At 42.2% G+C, this 27,576-nt stretch overlaps 1 protein-coding gene across 1 annotated transcript in view; it reads right to left on the bottom strand.

The window, feature by feature from the left end:
• The window catches only part of LOC102303741 (cytohesin-3), a 42,182-nt gene extending 19,384 nt beyond the window's left edge, over positions 1-22,798 (bottom strand). The window contains exon 1 of the mRNA XM_005925393.3: positions 22,397-22,798. Coding sequence (XP_005925455.1) covers positions 22,397-22,415 — 19 coding nt within the window. The 5' untranslated portion in view covers positions 22,416-22,798. The remainder of the gene's footprint in view (positions 1-22,396) is intronic.
• Between the last annotated feature and the right edge of the window lie 4,778 nt (positions 22,799-27,576).

The raw sequence follows: 27,576 nt of genomic DNA, 5'->3' as shown, positions 1-27,576 counted from the left end.
TACATTAATTACTAAAGTATAGATGTATCTAAATCAAAGAGCAGGTTTAGACGATATGAGGCTTTCGTGGTTCTCATGAGAATTTCCTTTAAAACCAAATTAAAACCACAGAAACTTTCCTGCTGAAAAGCAGATGACGTCCATAAACAACCCTCTGTGTGTGTGTCGGATATGCGGGATGGCACACAGACACACACACGACCACTGAGCATCTGGCGAGGCCTGTCCCCTCAAATATTGGCTTTTTGATAGTCAACTCTCATCGAGCCGTCTTTGGGGTAATTAACACAGCAGAGAGAGAGCAGCACATCACATGTTTTATAGCATGAGCCAACAGACAATGTATGCACAGGTGAGCACACACTATGCTCGCCATGCATGCATGCATGCAGAATTTCACTAACATGACATTTATTTTATCCTACCCTTAAGGTCCCCAGAGCCACCTACTTATTTACTTCATTTAACCGTTCCACGCCAAACTCTTCCACCCCCTTACCCCCCTCAGACCCCACAGAGAAAAATCTCCCCCACTCTTCCACACATCAGAAAACAGCAATCCATTTGAGAGCGAGCTGACAGGAAGTAGGTCATTTTCACATGGAGCTATACCAGATTGAGCGTCTCCTACGCCGTTCCTCACTCTCGTGCACATGCACACACTCCCCCTCTATCTCACCCTTTGTCCGCCTCCACTCTAGTGCTTGAAGTGGGGGTGAGAGCAGATTCAAATCCCCAAACTGAATCATACCACTAAGCAGCTTTGCAATCCAGGCACACACACCCACCCCTCCACAACTGTAAATAACGGAGGGGAAAAAGGGAAAGTTATTTCCTCTCGTCTTTATCTATCTACTGTATCGCTCTCTCACACTGTCTGAATCAGTCCCTCTCCCCGGTCCTGCTCTGTAAGACAAAGTGACAGAAGCAGCACGGACTATTAGGTTATTATGTTCGGAGGGCATGGAGCTCATGTTATCACAGATGAGCAGTCGGTCGAGAGAGTAGGGATCCAGATGGGTGTAGATAAACATTTTTCTCACACTGTCTACCAAGACAAAGCAAAAGGGGAAAAAAGAAAGAAGCAGGGTGCAGTGCTTCAAAAAAGAAGAAAAAGAAAAAGATATAAGAAATTTATAAATGCAATTATTACACATAAGTGGGTCAAATGTTAATGGAGTATAAAAACTGTGTCGACCAAGCAGCGCAAGACTGAATGATGACGCACTCTTAATGTGCCAAGACATCAAAAGAAGCTCTTTTATTAGCTTGACTGCACTGAGGAAAAACCATATTTTAAGATGTAAACTTTGACACATGGTATAATGGTGCTCTCTTCTCACTCTTTTACTTCTCAAAGCATCAATTAAGCCTGTAAATGTTCCAAATGACAAGGAAACTGTCGCTATTAACACAGCTGCTATTACATTTAGACAATACAAGATATTTTTTGTAAAAGATTTGCAAAGTGGGAACATCGAAGGGAGAAGACGATTGGGGCTGTGTGGGTTGTACGGGATCTTTTTATTATTATATATTTTCAGTCTTTTTTTCTTTATGGTATCTTCAGATAGATGACTTGTGGTGTAGTTACATGTGGGGAAACAGAGGTTTTAAACCACTGCATGACCAAACCAACTGAGATGATGTGCTGTGCACGTGGTTTACCTTTGAAATTGATGCATTCAAGACCAGGACCAGCTCTCCAACTATCGCAGTCAGATGCCGTCTTCAAAGTGACTTTGGTGCATCAGGACTTTTATCAGTTTGCGACTGAATGCATGGAACTGCCAACTTTACCTCAATCTATTTGTGATAATTGTCAGTTAACTGTGTCTGTTTTCCACAGAAATCAGCCAGAACCTCGCAGATCTGAAACTAAAATTTAGAAATTCCTCCAAAAACAGCAATGCAGTTACTGCACGATGGAGATTTATCTGCAAAATTACATAGTTGATCGGAATATGACCAGAATGCAACCAGTTGGCAACCAGTTGAGGAAAGTCCTCTATTGGAAAGACTTGTTCAAAAAGAGATGTTATGGACTGACTCAGACAGATTGCCAACATGTTGGAACCTACAGATTTAGGGTGTTGCACGCTCAACCAGTGGGCGATCAACTAGCTGCCTCAGCTACAGTTGATGAATATGAGAAAAGTGAATGCAACCACCAAGCAATCACCAATTTAACACAGCCATAAGAAGGTTGCAGTTCTGTTTTTACTCTGGAGTGACTGAACGATTAGGAAAATTGATGTATCTGAAATGTTTAAATATATTTGATTCAGTCTTAATGCATTCTTACTTGGCAGAAAGACTGATACATACTCAGCCATCTAATAAAAATGAGTATACTGTACTTTGCTCATTTTTGGGATCCTTTAATCACATTACTAGATTCTGTGATCAAATCTCTAAATCTAATACTTTACTCCTGCAGCAACTACTGAACTCCAGACACGGCACAGCAACTAGACTCCAGAAAATGAGTGCAACCACTTAAAAAAGTCTTCTTCTTTTACACTTTGGTTTTCCACACAGATTAAACAAAAAATAAAAACAAAAAAAGCAGTACATCATGTTAATTAGTAAATATTAGACTGTTTCCTTTGTTTCTAGCCTACGATAGAAGTGGTTTCACATTGCCTAGACAGACAAAGTTGTATCAGCCCTCTTATCCAAGTCTTTGCAAGATAGCAAACAAGCCTAAAAATGTCAAGCCACTTCTGTGAAATCAGACTAAAAGTTCATTGTTGACCCTGTTAAAAAAAAAAAAAAAAAACTCTACAACTTTAAAGGTTTGTCATGCCTGGAGAGCACAGAAAAATTGTAACTGGTATCCATGACAAACTCCATCCCGTGATAGCCCCAAAACAGCCACTACAAGGACTGCTTTGTTGACTTAAACGTGTGACATTTTTCATTGAGTGTAATGCTGAACCCGTGGAAAAGGGTCTGTGGAGGGTTAAAGGAGAAAGTTGTGACGAGTCTGCTTCTAAGAGAAACAAAGACACAAACGGGAGTGTTTAGTGGCAAACGGCAAAGAAAAGTAAAGGCACAAGAGTGAACAGATAGCAGCCCACCAGACATCTTCACACTCTCTGCCTCTGTTGTTCTCGATTCTTGGCTGCAGTTAAGTATCCTCATAAAGTGGTAATTGTGGAGCAAAGAGACCCCGCGGACAACCTACGTCTGAAATGCGCAAAACACTCCTCCATCCCTCCTACTCTGGCTGAAAGAGCTCGACTGGACCGGAGAATGGGACAAATTGTCTGAGAAGATCAAATCTGTTTTGGTTAACAATCCCCCTGCTGTGTGTGTTTTGTAGCATGTGGAAAACTCAGAGTAATGTGATATGATTATAAGGCCAAATATCACTGTGCAGCCGGCCCTGGGCATCAGAGGCACTATACATCTAGAAGTTTGTGAGTGTGTATTTCCATTTTTTCAAAAAAATCAAATTAGGTTATATACAAACGCTCCACGCTCAACCCTAGGCTCAGCCACACAGATTACCAAAGCAACACCACTCAGCCATTTTATATTATGACTTAGGGGGCTGCTGCTCCAGTTATAATCAATACATCATCATAACAGTTCAAACTTGCGTGCTTAGCCTTTTTTCCCTGCATTAGTAGCCAAGAATGTACGGATGAGTAACTGCCCCTGTGCTGAAGTTTTCACAGACATCACGTGATCCCGAACATTTCCAACAGAAAGGTCACCGAGTCTGAATCTTCCCCTTCTCGGGCTCACACGCATCGTTTTCCAGTCTTCAAGCCCTGTAACCAGACGGGTCATCACCGGCTCTGTGGGTCAGCAAAAAGGTCACAAGCCATGTGCTGTTACTGGTTGTATGAGAGACATACTTAACTGATCATGATTAGCACTTTATATTAAGATGCATATGTTTACTGTTAACAGGTAAAGCTGCTTATTTCCCAAGGGAGCATCAATATCGATGAATGGATCCATGTTTGATTTTTTCCCTCCTGTTCATCCAGCACTGGGGGGAATCGCACTAGTTTGTGACACCCTGCTCCACTACACTATGGAACCACTACTTACTCACTGTTAACCAACAGACTTATTAACGCTTTGTCATGCAATTCATATACGTATGGGTGACCCTACTTTCACAGGTAAAGGTCCTGTCTACTTGGACCTTCCTGCTCTTTTTGTTGTATTTTTACCAACTAAGATGGTGTGAAAAGACCTTTGAATGGTTAAAGTCTCTCATGTTGAGTTAGATTTTCTAAAGCCTGAAAAACAGAGCCCAGGGAGCATGAAGAGCCCCAGTCAATCATGTCACAAAAGGCAAATTTATAATCAGAATCAGATTCTGATTAGATATATTTAATTTAAAGTATATAAGCACTATAATCACTTGCTATTTTTGTGTTTTTAACATAAAAATACACTGTATGAGTTGCGTGTCGACTACTCTTGTGGTACAGTCACTTTATAAGACCCATACTGACCAAAGTGTGTAAGACAAATTAATTCCATGCTATTCTTAAACAGCCGTCAGAAGATTGAGGGAAAATTCTTGGTTTTACCGAGTTACCAGAAACAATGACACAATCAATGAAAAAACAACGATCCCTCTGTTAGAATAACACATCATATGATTGTGACATTGTTGCTCAAATCATCATGAAAAGATGCTAATTATTGACAATGGAAAGATATCCACAGCCTTGCACTGTGTCAAAAAAGTCCTATGTGCTAAACAATACATCTGTGATGAGCTCAGCTGGCATGGGTCAGGGCAAATGGCCAATTTCAGTGTGTACTTTGTTAAGATTAAGTTTTACTTCATGGATAGTGTTCCTTAGCGCTGTTTAGCTTTTAGCTTTATTTCTTAATATCTTAATAAAATGGAAAAGAAGAACCCAGGTCAAAAAGAAGCCAAACAGGAAGCATGTTTGCAGATCACTCTCCTTCCTTGCAGTATTTAGGTCAGTGAGTTAAAAGAAAATCAGCTATGATTAGTGGCAAAGTCTTATGACCGGATATAAATGTGTCTTGTCTGCTCCAGATTTTCATAGTGGTCATAAAAAGAGATCACATGCAAATTATTCATGCCACAGATAACTGAGGCTGTTTTTCAAGTCCACTCATGATCCACACTTACATAATCTCAATGTAATTCTTTATTGAACTCAGTGATCACATTCTATATAAAAAAAGAAATTTCAAAAAGCACAACAATTAATACTTGTGGATGTATACAGCAGTGCTAAAGGGCACATTAGAGCTATAAAATATATTTACGAATGCACCTAATGAAGCTGAAAACTGCCCGGGGCCTTGAATAATACACGACAGACAGAAGGACCCCAGTTACTGTCTGACGCGAAACCCTACTGCAAAAGAGATTAGAGCTGAATCATGTGGCTTTCATTGGAAAATATAAAAAATATATATTTAAAAGTATAACTAGTTTCTGGAATATGAGTGTGAGTTCACTGTGCTCAAATGGCCTCCACATTCACCAGATCTCAATCCAACAGAGCACCTTTGGGATGTGGTGTAGCGGGGGATTAGCTCCATGGATGTCCAGCTGACAAATCTGCATCGATCATGTGATCCTATCATGTCAATACCAAAATCTCTGATGAATGTTTCCAGCACCTTGTTGAATCTATGCCAAAGACTTAAGGCCTCAGTTCACTGTATGAAACTTCTGGACGCTACTGGAGAAGAAATGAGGAGCTTATTGAAACCAAAAGAGGGTCCAAGCTGGTACTAGCAAGATGTATCCAATAAAGTGGCCGCTGAGTGAACATGACAGTGGGCCAGGGGCCAATTAATTAACAAACTATACCAATATTCTCTCTTTGAAATTATTTTCACATCAGTTATCTTGACACAGAATTTGTAACAGAGCTTCTCTATTGAAAAAGAAAGTGGCTGGTAGGTCAGTCCTGTGGTTATCCTGATTTTTCGCTGGTTATAGGTTCATGAGCTTGAGAGTTGAGAGTAACACTCTTGAACAGAACCATGATAGAGAACAACAGCAAACAGAGACAGTGAAACATTTCCTGATTTTCACCAAGTTTTCAGTGAGACAATGGAGGGGATGTCTACAGCAGTTCAGTGGCCTAGGTTGGGCTCCATGTAACAATAGCAACCACATAAACATGAGGATGCCAGAACCCATTCCCACAACAGGCTACTTAAGGAGAACTAACACAAGTTGACAGCACAGCCCATGCTGGACTGTGGAGAATGATGTAAGGGAGAGTTGATGTTTCAAAATTAGGTGACACACAGGAAAAAAATGACCTCCAAATGGTTTATATTCAAATTCAAAATTCTCATGTTTAGCAAATCTCTATGTCACTGCTATAGTTAAAATACAAGATACCAACATGTGACTCAACAAGATCCCTATTCTCACCGGAGTTTTATAATAAAACACACAAACCACATTCTCTTTTCTTCTCCTCGGTTCTCATGATGATTGACATGCATTCAGAAGAGGAGCGTGTCCTTATGGTGGTCTGCCCTGTAACAGGCAGCACTGTGGCTGACTGCAATAAGAGCATCTACACTGTTTTTAGCAGCTTGTTCCGCACTCATGTAAGCTGCAATTGTGGCTGGTAGGTGTGTAGTAATTGTTCTTCCCCTCGGCGTTACTCCTACTCACTGCTCTCAAGCATGCACAGGCCTAGAGAAACACACACACACATACAGACAGGCGTGCGCACCGACAGCCTCTTTGACAGTTTCTGCCTCTTGACAGATGACAGCAGCGGTTTGGAAATAGCACACATTCCTCTTATTGCAACTGTCCAGTCGGGCCCAACCAGGTCTCCATACACCGCCTAATCGTATTCTTTAAATCAGATTCTGTGCATTGTCTTTTATCTTCAACTCATCCTTCTTTTCTCTTAAGATGCATCAGCCACTTTCCACATGAGAACACTCAGCTCCCACATCAGCACTAACAGAGAAATCAAAATGCCCATCTTCGCTTAATAAAAGCTTCCAAATACATCTGCCATGCACTCCATATTAGATCAGCAGCACTGATGGTGCAGCAGAGTGAGATAAGGCAGCAAACCCTAACAGCAGCAGCAGAGTGCATTCGTTTTTGCAGCTGGGGTTCAATATCATTTTATTGAATCTGAATCGCTTAAAAAAAGATCTCATCAGTAATGGCTTCCATTATTTGTACTTCATGTTTGCAGTAAAAGCTTAATAAACCAGCTACTGGAGAAAAGTTTTCCTTGGTTCTGACTTTAAGTTTAATATGAACATGACGGAAATGAACTAAGTGAGAATAAGTGAGACTGAGCCTTTGCACACCGGACTTGTAAAACCTGTGACTATTTCGTTAAATACATTTTTCAGACTCACCCATTCTTTATGGAGCTGCTCATAACCATGGTGTAATTTCACTCAAAAATCTGTGACATTTATTTTTTCACACCAAGCTCGATTTTTCTATCTTATAGCATGCAAATAAGCAGATCTGACCAATGAGATCACTGCATTGCACTTGTAGTTTCAAACATGCACCAGTACTGAATATACAAATAGTAAAATAATACTTCTTTTTTTTTTTTTACCTCAGACACACAGCCAGACATTGCTCCAGGTCTGAAATCATTTCTCTGCCTCCTCTGATTTGGACCTAACTCTGCCAACAAGACTTCAAACTGACCCACATGCATGGAAGAGTTTGTTTCACGAGTATAAAACAAAAGGAACAAGAAAGAGCACCTCCAAACTCAAGATCATGGTCCTCAGCCTGAAAATAGTAGAGTGCCCACTCAGGGTTAGGGATGAGTTGTTGCCCAAGTGGAGGAGTTAAAGTATCTTGGGATCTTGTTCACAAATGAGGGACAGTCGAATGAAAGACTCACGGACTGACTCCATAGTGATGTGTTGTGGTGAAAACAGAGCTGAGCCTGAAAGTGACCTACATTCCTAGCCTCACCTACGGTCAAGAGCTTTAAGTTGTGACCAAAACAGCCTGTATTTACAAGTGGAAGAAGTTAGCTTCCTCTGAAGAATCTCTGGGCACTCCATTAGATATAGGATGAGGAGCGCAGATCAAAAGGAGCCAGTTAAGGTGATTCAGCCATCTGACCAGCACATTCTAGGCAAGGTGTTTGGAGCATGTCCTGCTGGGAGAAGACACTTGTTTAGTTTTGTCTCATAAGAGCTGGAAGAATTGTTAGAGAGACAGAGTTCTGCGCATGTCGGCTTTGACTGCTCCTGCAACTCAAACCTGGGTAAATGGTAGAGAGTGGATGGATGGGTGGATGGATAGATGGATCAGATGAAAGTTTTCTGCCTATCAAAATAAAAATGCATGTCTATGACAAACAAGGGAGGTGAACACACCATAATCAAGAGAAATATAAGAAGAACCTAAACAAACCATAATACGTGTAGTTATCAAGGTCAGTAGTGCAGGATAAGTGGAGTGAATGCAATAGAATGAACGGTGAAGACATACCAAAAGGCAAAACGAATGGATGTCTCGGACATGAGAGCGCACCAGCAACTGAGCTCTGAGTGTTTTTAAAAAGCACTCTCACACCAAGCCAAGTCTTACCAGCCGCCCCCTCTCCACTAACTGCAAGAAAAGGTGCAAGACAAGCACGACGGAGCGGCTCGTCACGCCATCACCAATGCTTTCACTTTCCACACTGCTGCTAAAGGTTTTTCACACGCCTGCACCGACAAGAAATTAAAAAACTGACCCTATGAATCCACAAGATTCAAAAGTTCAGAGGTCACTAAAGTGATCGCACTTCATCCTACAAGGAATGTGAACTGCCAGATCAACATATGAACCTGGCTAAAATAAAAGACGTAGCAAATTTTTATCTTTGTGTGAAAGATAAAAACAACTTCTGCCTGTTAAAAAAATACTCAAACTGCCCAGTTTGAGCACTGAAAAACACATCTGATGTGGGAAACTGCATTTGGTTCTTGGACCTGACACATTTAGACATAATACTTTATTCTCTTTGAGTATGAAAACCTGTTTAATGTTTTAATTTTGTATTTAGTTAGTACATGCAACCACCACGAAACTCCATCAATATCAAGGAAAAGAAAAATCTCTCTCTGCACTGTTCGTTCGCCTCAAAGAGATGACTGACTTCCAAATCTACAGCAGTCACTTGTTGTTGGTGCTCATCTCAGAGACAACCAAAGCATTCCCCTTTATGAAAATTAGATTACAAAGGAAAATCAAAGGTTACATCAAACACAACATGGCTGTTTGATTCTTCAAAGCCTCAAAGACCATATAACACAATCCCTTGAAGCAAGACAGTCTCTTCACACAACCCACTAGTCACAGTCAAGTATTCATGAAGTGCATTTGCCAAATTTCACTCTAAAGCTTCCTTTTCCCTTTGGACTCGAAAGGCATTCTCTCATTGGTTTATTTTTGGGTCATCATATGCAATTATTCTCAGACAAATTGCTCGAGCGGCTGCTGTGATACGATCCCTGGTTGCCTGCCACGTCACAGAGGCTGGTATTGTTTTCACCTTCTGTAAATTTCGAGTCACTGAGCGCATAGATGGCCTTTCATCATGACTGTTAATGAATTCTTTCACGAAGTGCTGAATTATTGCTGCTGGATATACGTTTTGACTGAAACAGTTTACAAAGTTTTGCAAGTATTGCAACTGATAAACGATCGCACCGTCAGTCTGCGGAAAGTCTGTTAACAGCAGAAAGACGGAGACCTTTTCTTATCACACAGACTACATCCTACTTGCCTTTTTACCAGAGGGCAAAGAAATTTGAAGGGAAGAAAGTGATCTTGACAGCCTGCTGCCTCACCAATCACCAGCTGACAGTGATAGCATAGGTATGTTTGAGATTAACCCAATTGCAGTTTTGTTTTTTTCTTTTCCGCTCTTTGTAATCTCACACCCTGTCTAGACAAGACCTTTCCTAATTGACGGAGGAATCAACTGTTACGCAAACACCACCAACTCCCAAGTCAAGAAGCCTGGATGCGTGGGGGCTACAATAAGCCCTGAAGAATTTTTCTGTTGAGTCAAATGTGTCGAGATGAGGGCTCCCTCGTTTAATCATCAGCAATCTCCACATAATGTCTCCTTTCCCAGCCAGCCTACATAGCTAATTACAGGATAGCCTGAGCACGAGAAACTCAAAAAAGTTGCTGTTTACAACAATCCCGTTGGGCTTGTGGATCACCCAAGGGGTTGAAAGATGCTTGCAAAAATAAGAAAAGACAGAAAACATTTCTGCTATGAAAAAAATACTTTTTTTTCATCCCTTGTTTATGAAATGTTTGGTTAAGCTGCTCAGAGCTAACCAGAACTAAGAAGCAGAGATGGAAAATTGTCTCAAACTGTGTAAAACTTTCCTAACAAGACAGAGTATTCCCAGAACTCCTCCCTGAACCACCAACTGTCTAATCAGCCTAACTTTACCAAATGTAGTGGGCTAGGCACGGCAGGGCTTGTTTAAGTCAGAATGCTACTGCTGTACTGGGAAAACCTATAACCCAACTTCTCATGTGACACAGCACACTGTTGCCATCTCTATACAATATTTCTTATTTCTTTCATATATTTCTAGATCTTCAGTTTCTGTGCTCAGTATTAAGCGGTATTGCCTTCAAACGTAAGAAGAGTGATCAAAGAAAATAAGTTGAAATGTATATTTATTCTATAGATATACATTTAGTCTCTCTAGAATTTGCTTTCAAGGAGCCAGATGTTTTTAAAGTAGTCCTGAGCAATAGTTCTCCAGGCTTTGTGAAGCTTTCAAAGCTTTTCTTTGGACATTGGCTACTTTGTCATTCATTTTTAGTCCAGACCACTGAACAATATCAGTCATGAATTGGCCTCCCCAGAGCTCAGACATTACCATTGTTGAAGCAGTGTGGGATCATCTTGACAGAGAATGGAACAAAAGGCACAAATACATCCAAAGAAGAGCTTTGAGTGTCCTTCGAGAAGCCTGAAGAACTATTCCTGAAGACTACTTAAAGAAATCGCAAGAAAGCTGTCTCAGAGAGTTCAGGCTGTGTTGAAAAATAAAGGTGGTCACACCTTCAAGCTCATTAGAATTGTGCAAACTACAGAGTAAACTTGGGGTGGCTGAGGACTGCATAATGAAAAATAAATGGAAGTTGACAGCATTTTTACACATGGACAAACTAATCAATCTACTCAACCAAAGCTCCAACTTCCCTGTGCACAATCACTAGAAAAGCAGCGGTTTCAAAATGGTGAATAAATGTTCCCTGAGCATCACCAACCATGTGAAGAGGATCTGTTTATCAGAATTTGACCCCTCAGTTCGGCCATGCGTTGCTGTTTACTTTAGAGCTCCTGCCTAATATAAGGCAAACTGCTCGTCACCCATCACTTTGAAGCTGAAAGTTTATTACTCGTGGACAATGGAGGCGGAGGTCGTGTGGGTAGTCCATTAATACATTTCACATTCCATCACATCAGCCAAAGGTGTCCTTTGTTTGCACGGATAGTCACTTCAATTGCTCACCACAAAGTTGACATTAGTCCAGTGCATTAGTTTCACCTGTCAGTGCTGTAACGCGCAGAATTCCACTGCCACTATGGTCTGTGGTCACAACACCGCTGCTAGTCTGTTCCTGTCTGTACTTTAGATATTTGTAAGCTCCCACATGTGGCCTTCCTCAGTAAAGGAACTCAAATCTGCTACTGACAGCCACCAGGATCGATGTCTGTGGTGTAAAAATCTGAATCCTAATTGCTTCTGCTACCCACAGTCTGAAATCAGTGGTCCATAATGTCAAGAATGATCAAAGAGATTACAATAATAATGACAGCTTAACAGGCATGAAACTAGCCAAGGAGACGGGGCTGAGCAAGCCTATTTTAGCCATTAAAAGTCAGCGGTATAGGCCTGATTAGAAGAAGAAACACAGTAAACCATGCAGGTCCATCTTCTCTGAGGTTGTCACGACACGCAAGTTCTCTAGACACTCTTAGCTGCACCTCTGTCCCCTGACCCCAGGAAGTGACTGCAGTGTGACACAGCACACACTGTCTGATATGCAAGCCTTGAGCAGATGAGCAGCAACAGAGAGACAGAAATGGAGGAGGCAGCAGTACAGGCTGTTTATATTGGGTTCAGGCCTAAAACTCGTGAAAAAAGTATACACGATATACGGGGATACAGAGAGGGAGAGGCAGTCAGTAGAGCAAAGAGACACTCCAGCTGACGAGTTGGACTTTATTTCCACTTTTCTTCTTGCAAAAGAGCAGGAAGGACAAGAGGCATGTGAAGAGGTGGAGAGGGGGAAAAAGAAGTTCATAACAGAGTTAAAACCTGAGCTTTTTTCCTCCTTTATTACACAAAATATGTGGGTGGTTCAGGTTCAGACGATCGCTCCTTCCCAGGTTCTGGGTAAAAGGGTTTTTCCAGAATCTGAGCTTCTGCAAACAAGAGCCCTTTATTTAACCTCTCATTTTAAATCCCACTAGCTGAGCGCTGATTAGAAGAAAACGCTGCTGATTCTTGCATCATTACCACAGAGTAGCACACGCTTGTTTTTCCATACAGAGTCAGATGAAAGTCGCATTAAAACACTCGGGATGACCGTGTTGGCTCATGTGGCCTCCGCATTGCATTAGCGGTAAAATGAATTAAACCCTGTTTCTTTTCTATGTACTGCTGTAATGTGTTTTTGCTGGAAGCATAATTGTTGTTATAACTGGATGATGTTTGCTTTTATAATATTTTCCAGAGCATGTTATGCTTTTGTGCTGTGCAGAAGGTGCACAAAATGGTAAAAATGGAAGATCTGACACCAAGAAGTACTTCATATAATGATAATGTTTAGACACACCGAGGTGTCTCAGCATAACACTTGGCAATGAGCTTGAGCGTAGCATCTTGGAGAGCTCGCCACAGTTTTATGTGGATTTAGAGCGTCTCGGTGTCGACTGTCTCTTCTTGTAATACTGTGAGAAGAGATCAGTTCTCTGTTTGATGCACATCATCTGTTGCAGGATGTTCTCTTTGCCTTTTTGCTGAAGATATCTCTTTAGGATTGGCTGGTATGTTTGGCCTCGCTTGTCCCACTGCAAACTGGGCCCAATCGGACGCCTCTCTAACGGTGGCGCATGATGGATGAGAGTCCAGACAAGTGCCTAGAACTGCGTGCTGTATATAAACACAATTTTTGGTTGTCAGGGTCGATTAATTTGTAACATGTGGAGCCCAAATCAACAACACCAATTGTGAGCTCATGAAGCTTGCCTGTGGAAATGATGATGCACTAACCTTTAATGTAATGCAATCAATGTACAGAAAAAAAAAACAAAAAAAAAAAAAACAGCATTACCGAAGTGTGCCCGGGGAACTTGATTTTTGTGTTTAACTTCTTTGTAAGTGCATGAAAGATTAGCCACACATGCTTCCTTGTATGTGTCCTGTACATATAAGATGTGGCTAATGAGGGTCATACAGGGAAAGTGCATGAGGAAAATGATTTGGAAGATATGAAAATAGCAACTGGGGAGACAGGACACATTTGAATATCAGCTGTTCTAATCTAACTGAAAGCCAGCAGATTGGTTTCCCACTTCCTTTAATACAGATCAGTGCTGAAAATCCCATGTTTTAGCTACACACATGTATTGCCTCCTGATGGCTTGCAGGCATTTATGACAGCAACATATCCCCTGGGAGTGTCAGCATCGGAGAGCTGGTGATTTTACCACGAGGAAAATAACAATAATTACTCATTATTGCTTCAGTTTGTGTATCAGCTGAGTCCATTTATGATGAGGAAATTAATCACAGAGCATTTGCATCATGCTCCTCTGGCCGCATTATATAATTAAGACAAAAAAACCACCCCGTTGAACTCTACTAGAGCGGCTTTGCACAATTTAAAGTTCGAAACAATCCTTATTTATTTTATATTCATTTCATATTCAGTCATCAGCACCTCACACTTTGAGCTGACTTTCTTTTGATTGGCTGCCCTAAACAAATAAAGTATTTGAACACCAGGTAGGTGGAGCTTCTGTGCCTTCAGTCAGAGCCATGTGCCTGTAGTGAAAGAGCTTCTGCTCTTTTTGACATAATACAGATGTTGAAATAAATAAACTGCCTGAAATGGAGCATTTAAAGCAGTCTGAACCTCAGCTTCTGTCTCACAGGGATTACTTGTACATGCACTGACAGAAACTAAGAAAAAGCACAATAGTTTCCCTCTGATGATGACAGATATTTAATGTGGCAAAGGCCAACAAGTAGAGTGAATGAACCTGTGCCTGAGAGTGACTGTAAATTACTCAACCCCTGAGATAACCCTGAGGGCCACTCTCTACCAGTGTGTGTGTGGATTTTAGTAGTGAGTATGCTGGTTGATCAAGCGTGCCCAACCATTAGCAGTGGTTGCTGTGCCATTAATGTGCCACGAGTTACATGCTGTGGATGCAAGATTGTGGACAAGGACAAGAAGTGTGAGTTTTTATCCGTAGGGGTCGTGTGAATGTGTATTTAAGTGCGGCCACGAGTCGAGCTACCATTGTCCACATAGATGCTCCTGCTTATCAGTGCACTTGCGGACTATTCTGCAGCCTGTCAGCCTGACCTGCTCTGTCAGGGCGACTCGCAGTCCTCACTACAGCAACAAAAGACATCCTGTCTTGGAAAACAATTTAACAATTCAAGGGTCAGGGCAAAGGAAAAGAACCTTAAACTGTGGCATGAAGTGCAGAAAATCCTGGTGACACATCACACTACAATTCACATGACAGACTTGGAGGAAAACACCACTTTTTCCATTCAGGGTTGCCATCTTTCTTGAATCCTGTTTATATAGATATGTGCATTTGTAAGTTTTCCAGCACTCAAGTAGGAAAGTGGCAGCAAGTGACTCGAACCCATGACCTATAATCCACTAAATGCCATGTTATCTCTGCCTGATTGATCTCCATTTGTCTAAGCGTGGAGAGGACTTACAGGACTCACTAAACCTCTGCGTGAGAATGTCTACACAGATGCATACATTCACAGTCATTCAAACACGTTTCTGTAGAAATATGAGATATACACAGCTGGGCTGAGCCTTGCACCACTAACCTAGTTTGAGTATCTGACTGCAGCATCAGCTTCCCTATCAGACTCTCTTCGAAACTGTGCCACAGCTGCATGTCTCCATCTCCCTTGCCTAAACGTATACAAACCGACTCCCTGTACAAATACACCATCATGCACACACCAATACACACACTGACAGGTTGCTCAAGAGTCCGTGTGCCTTGTGTCACACGGTCATCCTGCTGCACTTTTTCGAGCCTCTGTCTGAGCCAAACGGAGCACTGCTGCTAGTCTGAATTGCACAGGGCTGATGATGGGGGACGTGAGAGCCAAGACTACATGACTGCAACAACCTCAGCCTCCTCCACCGCACCAGCAGCGCAGTCACAGCTCGTTTTCTCTCACGATGAAAGAAGAATGAATTTTGCATGATGCAGCAGCATCTTACAGCAAAAAAGGCAGTGGGGGTAGGAGGTGGAAACATGCACATTTTGCAAAAAAAAAAGAAAAGAAAAAAAAAAAAGCAAAGACCGGGGGTTCACTGTAGCAGTTTACTGACACGTTGACCTCGTGAGTAAAGGCACTGACTGTTACAAATCCCTTCCTAAAAGCTGGGCTGGCAGTGCCACAAACCCTTAGGGAAAGACAAGAGGTCTGTAAGAGGCTGTGGGCTAGCCAGATGTTCCACACTCACACAGACACGTGCATGCAGACACACACGCACACACACTGGGTGTTCAAGAGTGGACAACAGAGCTAAAAAGAAAGGTGTTCTGGACTTTCATAGTTCTCCTTTGTCTGTTCAGCAGCTATGCTGGGAAGAAGCATTAGGACAAGAGAAATGACAATATGCTTTGAATTTTCATAAAACTAAAGTCTCTCCGTAACACATCCAACCGTAGTATGATATCACATTATAGCATTTTCTACTTCAAACCAAGCCGAGACTTCAGTTCGATATAAATGTTGGTTGCTGTCAGCATAAAGGAGCACTTCCCCCAAGGACAAAGTCCAGCTCACAAGTTCTAATATTGTTTAGAAAGTGACCTGGCTCTGAGTCACAACTCAATGGATTTTTCTACTGGCTGGGTTTCCAGGGGGTCACAGAGTGGTCTCCAATCCAGTGTGACTGAAGCCTGAAGCTTAAAATGAACCAAGATTTCAAACAAGTACTACAGTCTTGTATGTTGCGGGGTGTATGCATGTAAATGAGGACTACATTTTAACATTTGTTTCATTATCAATATTTTGTTATATTTTAATGCTTTTGTTGCTTGTAGAAAAAAAAAATTATATATATATATATATGTACAAAAGAATGAAGAATACAGTTCTGCCTGATGGTTAAAAAGATGGATAGAAAAGTAAGAATCAGTGGAACAAAGGGACAGAGAGGACTTTAGTGAGGACCTTGTGAGTACAGGGAAGTAAAACAGAGTCGTTAAGTGCAAAGACAGAGGGAGCGTTGGGGGATGGTAATCAGGTTAAAGCCTTCACCAAGAAATATGCAGCATCTGTTTTAATAAAACAAAATTAGTACGTCTGCCTGACAAATCATAGTTGCACATTGTAACTGAAGAGTAAAGTACACAGTGTTTGCAGACTGTGAAGAATTGCAGTCACGGGGGGATACACCTTTTTCCTGCATCTTCAGCAGGTCAAACAATCTTTCTGTGCTTACATAATTGTTCCAAACCTCCCTTTTCCTGTCCACTTTGGTCAGCTTTCTCTTCCCTTTCCTACAGACCTGAACCCCCCCCCCCCCAGCAATGAGCCATGAACCCAGACTCCCAAAAGGCCCAAGTAGAGCAGGACATCCTTTGGCTAAAACTCACTTCAGCACATGACTTCCGAGTCCTGGGACCCCTAGCATGCATGCTGTGATTTCTCTTTCCAAAGAGTTTTTTTTTTTTTTTTCGGGGGGGGGGGCACACTACAAGCCCCTTGATGGTTTTAATGCTACAAAGACAGATTCCAATCTGTGGCTAGGCTTGGCGGTAGGGCTTTATTGCACACTACTGCATGGGTGATGAAGGGGAAACTGGATACTCCTTTAAGAAGCCCTTTGCTATACTTTCCTCCACTTCTCCTGACAAAAATTAAGTCTGCCATCAGCGTCACGGCCTCTTATAAAAGAACCTCAAACCTGTTTTTAAAGGCAGAGTGGCGGTCCAAGAGGATTTACGCAAATGACTCGCGTTCACTTGAAACTTAGCGCTTATTGTTACGGTAGCTGAGGCACTGGAACGGACTAAATCCAAAAAGTCAATTTCCCTATATGTCAGTCTTTCTTAAAGTGTACCGAGTCCAACTTAAACCACTGAGGGGACACCAAGGTTAAACATAACGTGCTATCTGATATTCTGGGAGGCCAAAGTTGACAAGAGACCTCTGTGTTCACCATCCTCTCAAAGATGAAACATACACACTTCAGTCTATACAGTAATGGCCAGCATAGTGTAGAACCCAGATGTCCATCTCCCCACTGATTTCTCAAGGAAGTTACTGAGCCAATGCAAGTGTGACTGCTTGCGCACGGCCAATAGTGTTTGACAAATTGACAGCAATGAGAGCACTCGGCAGCCACAACAGAGGAAGAAACACAATCCTTAACAGAGGTGAGTCACACTGGTGGGAGCAAAACAGTCTAAGAGACTGAGCAGAAATGCTGAAACAATATCAGAAAATGTGAGCTTATGATACCAAAACACACAAGAAACAAAAAACAAAAGTGCACATGCCACTGCGCTTTCATGCCTTCAGAAATTCATGAGAACATCAAATATAAAGAAGTAGCTGGGATATAAACATAACTGCCAAGAGTTAGAAAAGAAGATTGAGATTGAGTCTCATTTGTCTTATTTTTAAGCATCTTGGAGGTTAGCTGTGGCAGTTCTTAGTTGAGCCTTCACCGCCTGACAATCCAGCTTTATTCACTCCGAAAGACCAACTTTTTAAAAGCATCACTGGTTTTGTGACAGACGGCCAATTGAATCGTAATATATACAAGAGCGAGCTTGCTCCATTTAAGGGAGGAAAAAAAGAAATCCACCACAATGAAGCAGGTTATTGCACATCCACTTCTGGCAATTTCAGGGGGAATCAGGTCAGGATATTTACCAAAGTTGTCCTTTTTCACATGAAGCACAAAGCAGAAATATTTCGCACAACTAGAAAAAGCTCTGTGTGGTTTAGAAGGAGCTACCTGAATTGAGCGTGCAGACGGCAACATACAAGACAGCCACTGCAAAATTATATAGATTTTGGGCAAACTTGCGTATATATAGAAACATAATCGGAATACAACCATTGAGCTGAGTCAAGTCTATTGCAAACAGGCACGTCACAGACTGACTCAGATAAATTGCAATGTATTGGCAATCTGTGCTTTTATAGGTTAGAGAGCAGTTACTTGCAAACCTTTGCCAATCTGTCTGAGAGTGATTGCAACCAGTCTGGAGATTGGTTGCCTCCCATCACGTGACCTGTGTAATAATCTTGTGATCAAAAGTGGTGACCCACAGATTAAAGGAGTTGCATATTCAGCCTCTGGGCAACAACAGCAACTTTTTTTAATGATACAATCACCAAGCAACCACCAATTTCTTCTAGTTGGAATGAGGTTGTCACACTATTTTTACTCTAGTGTGACTGAGTCATAAAGCACATGACAAACGAGGGGCCTGGTGAGAGCTCAACGGCGTCAACTCCACAGAGCCAGCCCGAGGTGGTGTATCTGAAAATCCTTACTGGTGACAGAACTCATCAATACTACACTCTATATACTTTCTTTGTGTGCACAAAGATAAAACCTGAAAAAAGGCATAAAGTCTTTATACTTAAGAAATTGTTAACAGCCAATTCTTAGTATGTGTTAAATTTACAGTAATAAGAATGAATCGATTATTGATTTTTCTTCAATTAACTGCTGGACTCAACCACAGTACAAATGTAGCTTTGCAGCTTTGGGTTTTAAATTAAGAATATTTTAAATGAGCCGGAGCTGATGGTACGCGGAGGAAAACAGACTAAAAACCCAATCTGCAAGGGCCCCACGTGTCTTCTGCAGAACTCCATCAAACATTGCAGAGATCCAAGCCTCTTCATCACACCCCACTGCTGCTCCCTGACGTCCTGCAGGGCCCTCAGGTTCTCCACCATCACACAGGCAGCGTACAAACGCTAACTGCCAGCCTGCCTGCCGGAGCCTCCTCAGACTTGACATCAAAAGCCATGACCTATCGATTTCCCCAGAGCCATTTCTCTATAGCCACCCATCACACAGGTGAACCAGGCGAGCCCCTTCCAAAAGGGTTAAAATACAAACAGGGAAGATTTAGCTTAATAACAGGTGGGCACAATTAAGCCGTAATTTGTTCCTGTGTTTTTTTGAAGGCCACTTCTCAGTGTGTGGGCTGCAGGGAAGAAGACAGCAGCTGCAAAACTACTCCCACCATCCAAATCGCAAATCCTGAACACAGCAGGAAGCTGCGGGCGCCGTCCTGCAGCAGCCAGATGAATGGCTCTACGATCTTAAAACCCACCTCGCTGTGTGCGCCTGTTGTTGCCTCAGTTGAGCGCCAGCGTGCCGCAACCCCACAGACCACACGCTGCAACACACACTCACGTACTCCCTTGCCAAGTTTAAATGGCTGGTTTCACAGTGTGTAAATAGAGAGGATCTGCAGCCAAAATCATGAGGTACGCTGCAAAGCCAAAGTCTATCTCTAATGCTCTGATTATTACCACATGGGCATCACTTGATTGAAAGCGCGGTAAAACAGCTCATTGACTAACAAAAACCTGCAGAGCGAAAGCAGGGGAAGCGGAGATGATGCAGGTGTACATTTGACAGCCTGACAAAGTCGGCCGTGCAAAATGGGAATGTTTGACAGCGAGCTACAGTGTGTCAGTGCGGTCAGGCAGGCTTCACTGTAGCAGAGCTTTGTGGCCCTCTTGTTGGCCCATTGTCCATTGAGGGGAGTACTGCGGCAGTAGGCATTGTACTGCTGAATGTCATGTGTGTCAGCTGGATTACGATACACCCGTTCTCGCTAAGCCTTTTACAGCATGTCCAAGCGGGCATGCTGACGAATCTCCACATACTCTAATTTTAAAAATAAAAAGTAAAAAAATAAAAAAGTGCACACAATCTCACCACAATGCATTAAATAGCTGAGCATTTCACTCAAAACAAAAACTCAGAACCTTATCATGTTGTATAGGCTCCCAGAAAAAGTAAGAAAATATCTGGAAAGGATGCAAGCATGGCTAAAAGCATGTGCTAAGAGGTTTTAGCAGAGCAAAGAGAATATGTCAACATAAGGGGAAGAAAAGATGGGGAAAAAAATGAAAAGTGAGTCCCCATCAAGAGGGCGACCTGGTTTAATAGATAATCACAGAGAGGCTGAGACCACCTACTGTTAAGTGAGTTAATAATGACAGAAAAGAAGAACTTTCTGCTGAGAGAAACTCCACTGACACGCCGGAGAATTGATTCAGAAAGAATATCCAGTCCGCCGCCACTCTCCCTCGTCGTCTTTCACTGGCGACGTTCCACACTTCTCTGGCCACTCTCCAAGTTTGTCCTGGCACTTCATCCAGCCCGTCCACACGCTCTTTCTCACACACAAACACACATACACTGCTCCTGTCTTGCTCTCTCATTCCTTTTCAGACATCTCACCATCGCCGCTACTACGACAGCTTCTCGCTCTCTTCGTGGTCACACGTGCTTTCCCTCCTCGCGCATTTCTCGGTCATTACACCCGCCACTTTCCAGTCTTCCCTCCTGCTTAACTTGTGGCCTGGCAAAGTTTCTGCGTGTGTGTCACTTTGTGAGGAGTGATAGTCGCACAGTGGACCTCGTTGACTAACTTGCTGCTGCTCATTCTCTACTTTAGTCTGTCGCCTTGCATTGGGCCTGTGTGTACAGCTGTGTAGGCACTCATTTGTTCAGACAATAAGCAGCAAACTGTTGATGTTTTTACTCCCTGTGTCCAGCCATCTATCCATCTATCTTCACAGCAAAAAGTGCCATAAGGGGAAAAGGAGACATTAAATTTGTGAGGCTGCTGACAGCTACCTCTGTTTGGTGTCACAGCACCATATGTCTGTCTGTGTGGCTATGCTGACGTCTCCCAACGCTGGAGGCCCGGCTGCCTGAACCCAGCACAATGGCTGCTTTATACCCAGGTGCCAAGCATGCGTGCGTGCATGCATTCGTGCATGCAGTACGCAAGCCATTAGTCACATCCTGCAGTTCCGTAAGCGGTGAGCCAGTGGGACTGAATACCACCGACCTGAAACAACAAGAGTGAGCATTTTAACCTGGAGGTGTCTTGGCCAATTTAAAGTGTTATTTTGTACAGTGTATGATTAACAGGGGGTGGTCCCTCTGGAATCTGATTGGGCTTCTCTGCCTGAGTCAGCCGGTGACAGGTATCATGGATTAACCCCAGGTTACCAGAACCCTAAATTAAACAACCAGGAAGATAGAAACTACAGTGTGTAGCTGCTTTGTGTTGCTTTAAGTGTATCTTATATGCAGGAAGGGTGGAGGAGCCTTTACATGACTCTGTTAATGGCTCCAGGCTACTTAGAGTTAGTTGCAATATTTATTTACATAGTTTCATTGCACAGTAATAAAGTAAGAACGAAAAGAGCTTGCAATACTGTAAACGCGTTTCTACTCAACTCCCTGTGCCAACTCCCAAATAACCCTGCCAAACTCTGCCCTGCCATTCAAAAGTTTCTAAACCCACCCGTGTGCTGAACGATGAGCAGGCTCCTGTTGGAGAGATGCATCCGTGCCAACAAATTCTTGCAACAGCCTCAGTCAATAAACGACTCGGTGGCCATGCATGGCTGACCATGACAGGACCTGTTGGGCCACAGTGGCACCAGCCCACAGCTGACAAAGGCACAGGAAAAACACAATACTCACAGCATCTCATACCGACACTGATGCGCTGACTCTCATCTACGCTTCGAGCCCTATAATCTGTTTGAGTGTCGATCATCACCCTCCTCAGTGTAGACATTAAACTGCTCTTGAAAGCAGCAACATTAGTGAGGGGCTTTCTGCACATTTAGAAGCCAACTTCTTGTTAGTGTCACAAAATACTGTTTGTGGCATGTCTTTGGTGTCAAACCAACTCTGTTTAGAGTCCTAGATTACTGAAATTGAGGGCAAATAGGTCCAAATGTATTATTATTATAGCATTGGTATTGTTATTATTGTTATTATCATCATCAAACTGAGGAGGCAGAGGCGCATGTCTTCTGATTAGGGAAATGGCAACAAATCACGGGAATGAAACGACTCAATGAATCATACCTTGGTTGTCCTCGTCCATGACTGCAGCCAATAAACGAAGATCTCCCCCCAAAAAATCGATCGCAGAAACTTCCGCCGTGCGAGCCCACGTCTAATTTACGGCAAACGCGCGTCCTATTTTCTAGGACGCATTTGGCATACAGGTTGTCTCATGGGCAGGGTTTTCTTTTAGGAAATGTTGTTGCCATTCACGCCTCTCCGAATCCCCCCGGGCCTCCGTCAGTCCGCCGGTCACTGAGCGGTGTGTCCGTGATGCAGCGGCGGCGGCAGCTGCTCGTCTTTTAGCCCACACCGCCGGCCGAGCGTGTTATCGCTATCCCTCCAAATACGCCTTCACTCCAGTAGTATCAGGAGAGCCTTTCACACGGCTGGGTCAAGTTGGTCGGCTCGCGAATGCAAGCACCGGAAGTACTGTTATTTTGACTTCAAAATAAACGAATCATGCTCGAGCACAGGTGAGACACGGGGTAAATGGAAGAGTGAGTTTTATTTTTGGAACTCACAACCGGAAGTAGTTCTCGTATAATAGCGCAGACGGAAAGATCCAAGGTGTTAATCGCATCCCGGCTCCGCTGCACAGCTTGTGCTGCGAGTCAGCATTCATCGCCCAGCAGCACTCACGTGACTACAGAGCGCACCGGTTACCAGATAGACAGACCCTTTTTTTTAAATTAAGTTATGCGGAAAATATGCGGATCATCTGGAAAAAATGGGAATTCGCGGGGTTTTTTGTTGTTTTCATTTTAGGCATAAAATTATTGCTGGAAATTTACTGGTACTACAGTTTTAAGTTACTTTTATTCCACGATTATAACCTGGGTTTGTAGTAAATATTATTCTGCACAGAGGAAAATGGGAAATAGCTGTAGCATGTATGTAAGCATACATGGAAATACAGTATACAAGGCAAACACATACAAGCAGACAAACAGTTTGTATAGTTCTAATGAGCTTGGAAGTTCATGTTTGGTATGACCACCTTTATTTTCCAATACTGCCTGAAACCTCTTAGGCTGTTTAGACACTCTCCAGGTGAAATGCTGCCCCAAACCATAACAGAGTCTTCACTGTGTTTTACACTCACTGTTCCGCCTCTCCCCTGACCTCCTCTGTACACATTGACAATGATTTGAACCTAAAAGTCATCAATCCATAAGACATACTTCAGTCTTTTCCCCTTGTTTCCCTTCCTGGACTGAAAATTACATCTAAAAGATCTTCAGGAAGCGCTCAAGAACAGAAGAAAATCTGTCTCGCTGGAAGCAAAATATTTAAAATATTTACATTTAATTTAAATATTTAGTGTATTTTTAAATACTATTTACACATTGGGAAAAAATCTTAATATTTTAATGTATTTTCTTAATTTTATGTAATTGCATTTACTTTAAATTGTGACCAAGATTGAAACTATTCCATGATCTATTTTTTAATCATCTAATGGCAGTGAAATGAAAATGAGTAAAAAAGCAGCCCATGTCCAAGGAACTACTTTTTAAAAATTCCAAAAAAGGGGTGGTAAAAAGTGTTGATCCAATCATTACACAAACAGAAAATCTCAACCAATAATAGAAAAGCTCATGGAGAGTGCTGCTGTGTGCCGGAAATGCCCACCTTTCCAATGTGCCCAAAATTGGGATTCATCTATCTATCCAGTGAGCTCTGTGGCCTCACAAAACACTTAGAGACAGCATTTTGTTCTCTCTGAGCAGTTCAGATCATTTTCACTTTTGGATGAGAGCATAAGAAAGAAGAGCCATCAGGTTAGGAAACAGGGGGGTGAAGAATACAGAAAGAGATATATTGGCAGACTCTGTTTCTACGACACACGTGGTTTCAATTATAGCATTCCTGCCTCCACAGAGAAGGAGGAGGTCCCGCTTCCTGTGTGCATTGCTCCAGTGGTCAAGCACGAACAGATGTTTTAATGTATTCATTCATTTGTTTATTCATAGGTGTCTCTTTTAGACAAATGTTTCCGTCTCGGTGATCTGTCCTAAACAAAGTGCCATTTTCCAGCCATAACACAGTCAATTTTCCTAATGCTGCTTCATGTCGCCGTGAGGTTAAAGGCCCAAATTCCCTCCTGTTTCATATGGAATGAGCCTCAGTTTGACTAATAATCATTACCACAAATGCATACAAAACATCATCATTGTTGTGACTCTGCAGCTCTGTGTCTTTGCTCTTCTTTTTCACTCTAATGGTGCTTTTCCATCTTCCAACAAAGTAATGGTTAAAAAGTCCTGAGCGGACATTGAGAAACTCAAAAAAAGAGTCCTTTTCTGCTCATCAGCAGGGCCAGCAGATTACACAACCTGCTGAAGGCCTTCAATCCAGCAAAGTCCAGTTTAGTGCAGTGAGATGTGGGGTAGACAGGACTTTTGGGCACATGCATCCAGACAGTGTTTGTTTTCTCTGCACTCTGACACAAAGTGTTTTAATGACCTAACCATGTGTTTTAAAGCTTAACTCCTGGACATGTGTGCCAGTTTCAGCTTTTGCAGTAGAAAAGAAAGTGAAAAACTTTCTTTGGATTGGATTTTTTTTTTTTGGAACATTTTTGTCTGGTGGTGATTGAGAAATAGCAAACAGGAAATAGGGAATGTTTAGTAAGGGGGAATCTGGGTGAAGCCCCTCCAATGATCAAACCAGAAAGAGTCTTTGTTATTCAGCTCCAATGCTATGAAGTTTTTGCATATGTGGTAGACTGATGCACAAAACAAACACACACACACACATACATGCACAAAAAGGCTCTGATTTGAATATTTTCTGCACTACAACTGGAAAATGGGTCATATACATAATGTTGGTGATAGCTTAGGGAATATGGTTTGACAAATATAGTTTTACTGTCCATTTATGTCATCACTGGACCCGTCAAGCAGAGCATCCTCATTGAAAGTCAGAGTAGTTGCATTAAAAGCATTTAGATTCTTGAGTCTGTCTCTCTGGCACACAAACTCCCTCAGTGCGCTCTAGTCTACATAAATGTCAGGCTAATGTGTTTATGAGTCATTAGAGGAAACGCGGTGTGTCCCAGATAGCTTCAGTAAAGAGCCAACTGAACACCCAGACTCAGAATGTATTTACTTGTTTTATTCAATAATAAAATAAAAGCCATAAAGTACCCCCCCCCCAAAGAAAACAAAAAACATGATGCCTTGAAGTGAGCATGTGTGGAGTTGTGTCTCGTGCTGCAAAGGGTGCATGCCCCCAGGGAGGACCACGTCTGGTAGATTAGGCCAACCATCATGGGAAACGTCTGTGGTACTCCTGACTGACTTCACGTGACCTGATTGAGCAGTCAGACCACTTTATATGCTCCAGTCACCACGGCGATGCCTAGAAGGCATTCACCTCCTCCCTTAAAAACTCCTGACCCCGCCGTATGTAATTACATAAATAAGCAACCCCCTTCACATCCCTAACCTTGCTCAGTCTCCATCTCCTCAAAACTCCAATCCTTCACAGTGCAATCAAGTGGAATCACTTTACACGGCAAACCCTGAAATGTCTGGATCCATCATTTCACCCACCATTTCCAGGGATTTCACTTCCCTTCTGTGAGTAATCTGAGTAATATTTTGATATATGGGAGTTGCGCTACCCTTTAGTCCATACCCAAATATTTCTGCAACCACCACGAGCCCTGCCATCAAATATCCATCCATCCATTTTCTTCCACCTATCCATTTCAGGGTCACGGGGGCACTGGAACCTGTCCCTGCTATAAAAGGACATGAGGTGGGGTACACCCTGGATAGGTTAACATCTCTCTCAGGGCTGACACAGAGAGACAGATGACCATTTTCTAATTTCTATGGTCAATTTAGCTTCATCTAGCATTGCATGTTTTGAGACAGTGGGAGGAACCCCGGGAGAACCAACCCAGAAGCAAGGAGAAGATATAAACTGCACACAAAAAGACCCCAGCTGGACGGTGGATTAGACTCCGCTGCCGTTTGTAAAACACAGAGGTGGGTCTTGTTTGATGTTGCATTTAAGCCAGTGGTGTTGGGGACCTTGTCAAAAATGTTGGAAATATGAACATAGAAAAGTACCATCGGCCTTTAACTCACAGTGGAAAACTATCAGTCATGGATTGGCCTCCCCAGTACTTGAACCTTAACATTACAGGAGCATTTTGGGATCATCTTGACGGAGAATCCAGAACATATAGAAGAGATTTACATCTCCTTAAAGAATCCTGAAGAACTGCATGTTTCCACATATGCTTACATGTTTTAATAAATCACTGAACTCATTTTTCATGTTTCAAGCACATAAAGAAAACAAGAGAAACATTTAGAAACTTTTAGAAAGTACAATAGCTTGGGGGTGTTAAAGGGGAGCCTAACACGGCAGTGCCTTAGATCTACATTCTTTTGAATGGTCAGCAGGGAGCCTGTGGTCCAACCAACCTGTGGTTGGAAAAAGATTTCTGGTCCTAAATGAGAAAACGTTCCCTTGTTCTAACCTTCATAAAACACTTTTCTGATGTGTTTATGGACACGGTTAGAAACATTATGTATATTTTAGATTTTTTTTTTGGTCATTCTAAGTGATAAAAAGGATCTACACTAATTAGCTAGTGATTAGTGATTGACTGGTCATGCAGTTGTATAGTGAAGTCCATCCATTACTTATCACACCTGCTTTCAATACGTGAAGAAATGATGTGTCACAGTGGTGAAACGCTCATCTCCAGGCTTTGTAATTGGACTTTAGAGCAATATGGGATGTCACGGTAGTAATACCCATTTTCTATTCTGTCTGTAGTTAAAAGTCCAAATTTAGAGCAGAAAAAAACATGTTTACTACCTAAGAAAACTGTTGATCTCTAATTTCTAATTTAGGTAAAATTCCCTCATGTGAATTTCATCTGATTTAGTCTTATGAAGTTTAAAACTTGCATTATTAGTGGCATTATTCTTGTTGTTACTGCTATTGTCTGACAAATAGCATAGCTTGCTGTATAGGTAAATGTATTAACAGACTTACTGAGGAGTACTATGTGTTCTGGTATCTAGTATCAGTGAGTGACAGTGACAATTTTATTCGTATCCTTATTTTGATGGATTTTGTCCTTATGGGAGGTTATTATTCTACTGATGAATGGAAGTTCCTGATCCATCTTCCTCTGTGTGTTTATATCCAAAATGCTGGACCAAACT

The sequence above is a fragment of the Haplochromis burtoni genome, unplaced genomic scaffold, assembly GCF_018398535.1.
Source record: "Haplochromis burtoni strain Fernald_Lab_line unplaced genomic scaffold, NCSU_Asbu1 Contig_81, whole genome shotgun sequence".
NCBI lineage: Eukaryota > Metazoa > Chordata > Actinopteri > Cichliformes > Cichlidae > Haplochromis > Haplochromis burtoni.
Note: the sequence above shows the minus strand (reverse complement) of the source record. Positions and strands in the feature narration are given on the sequence as shown.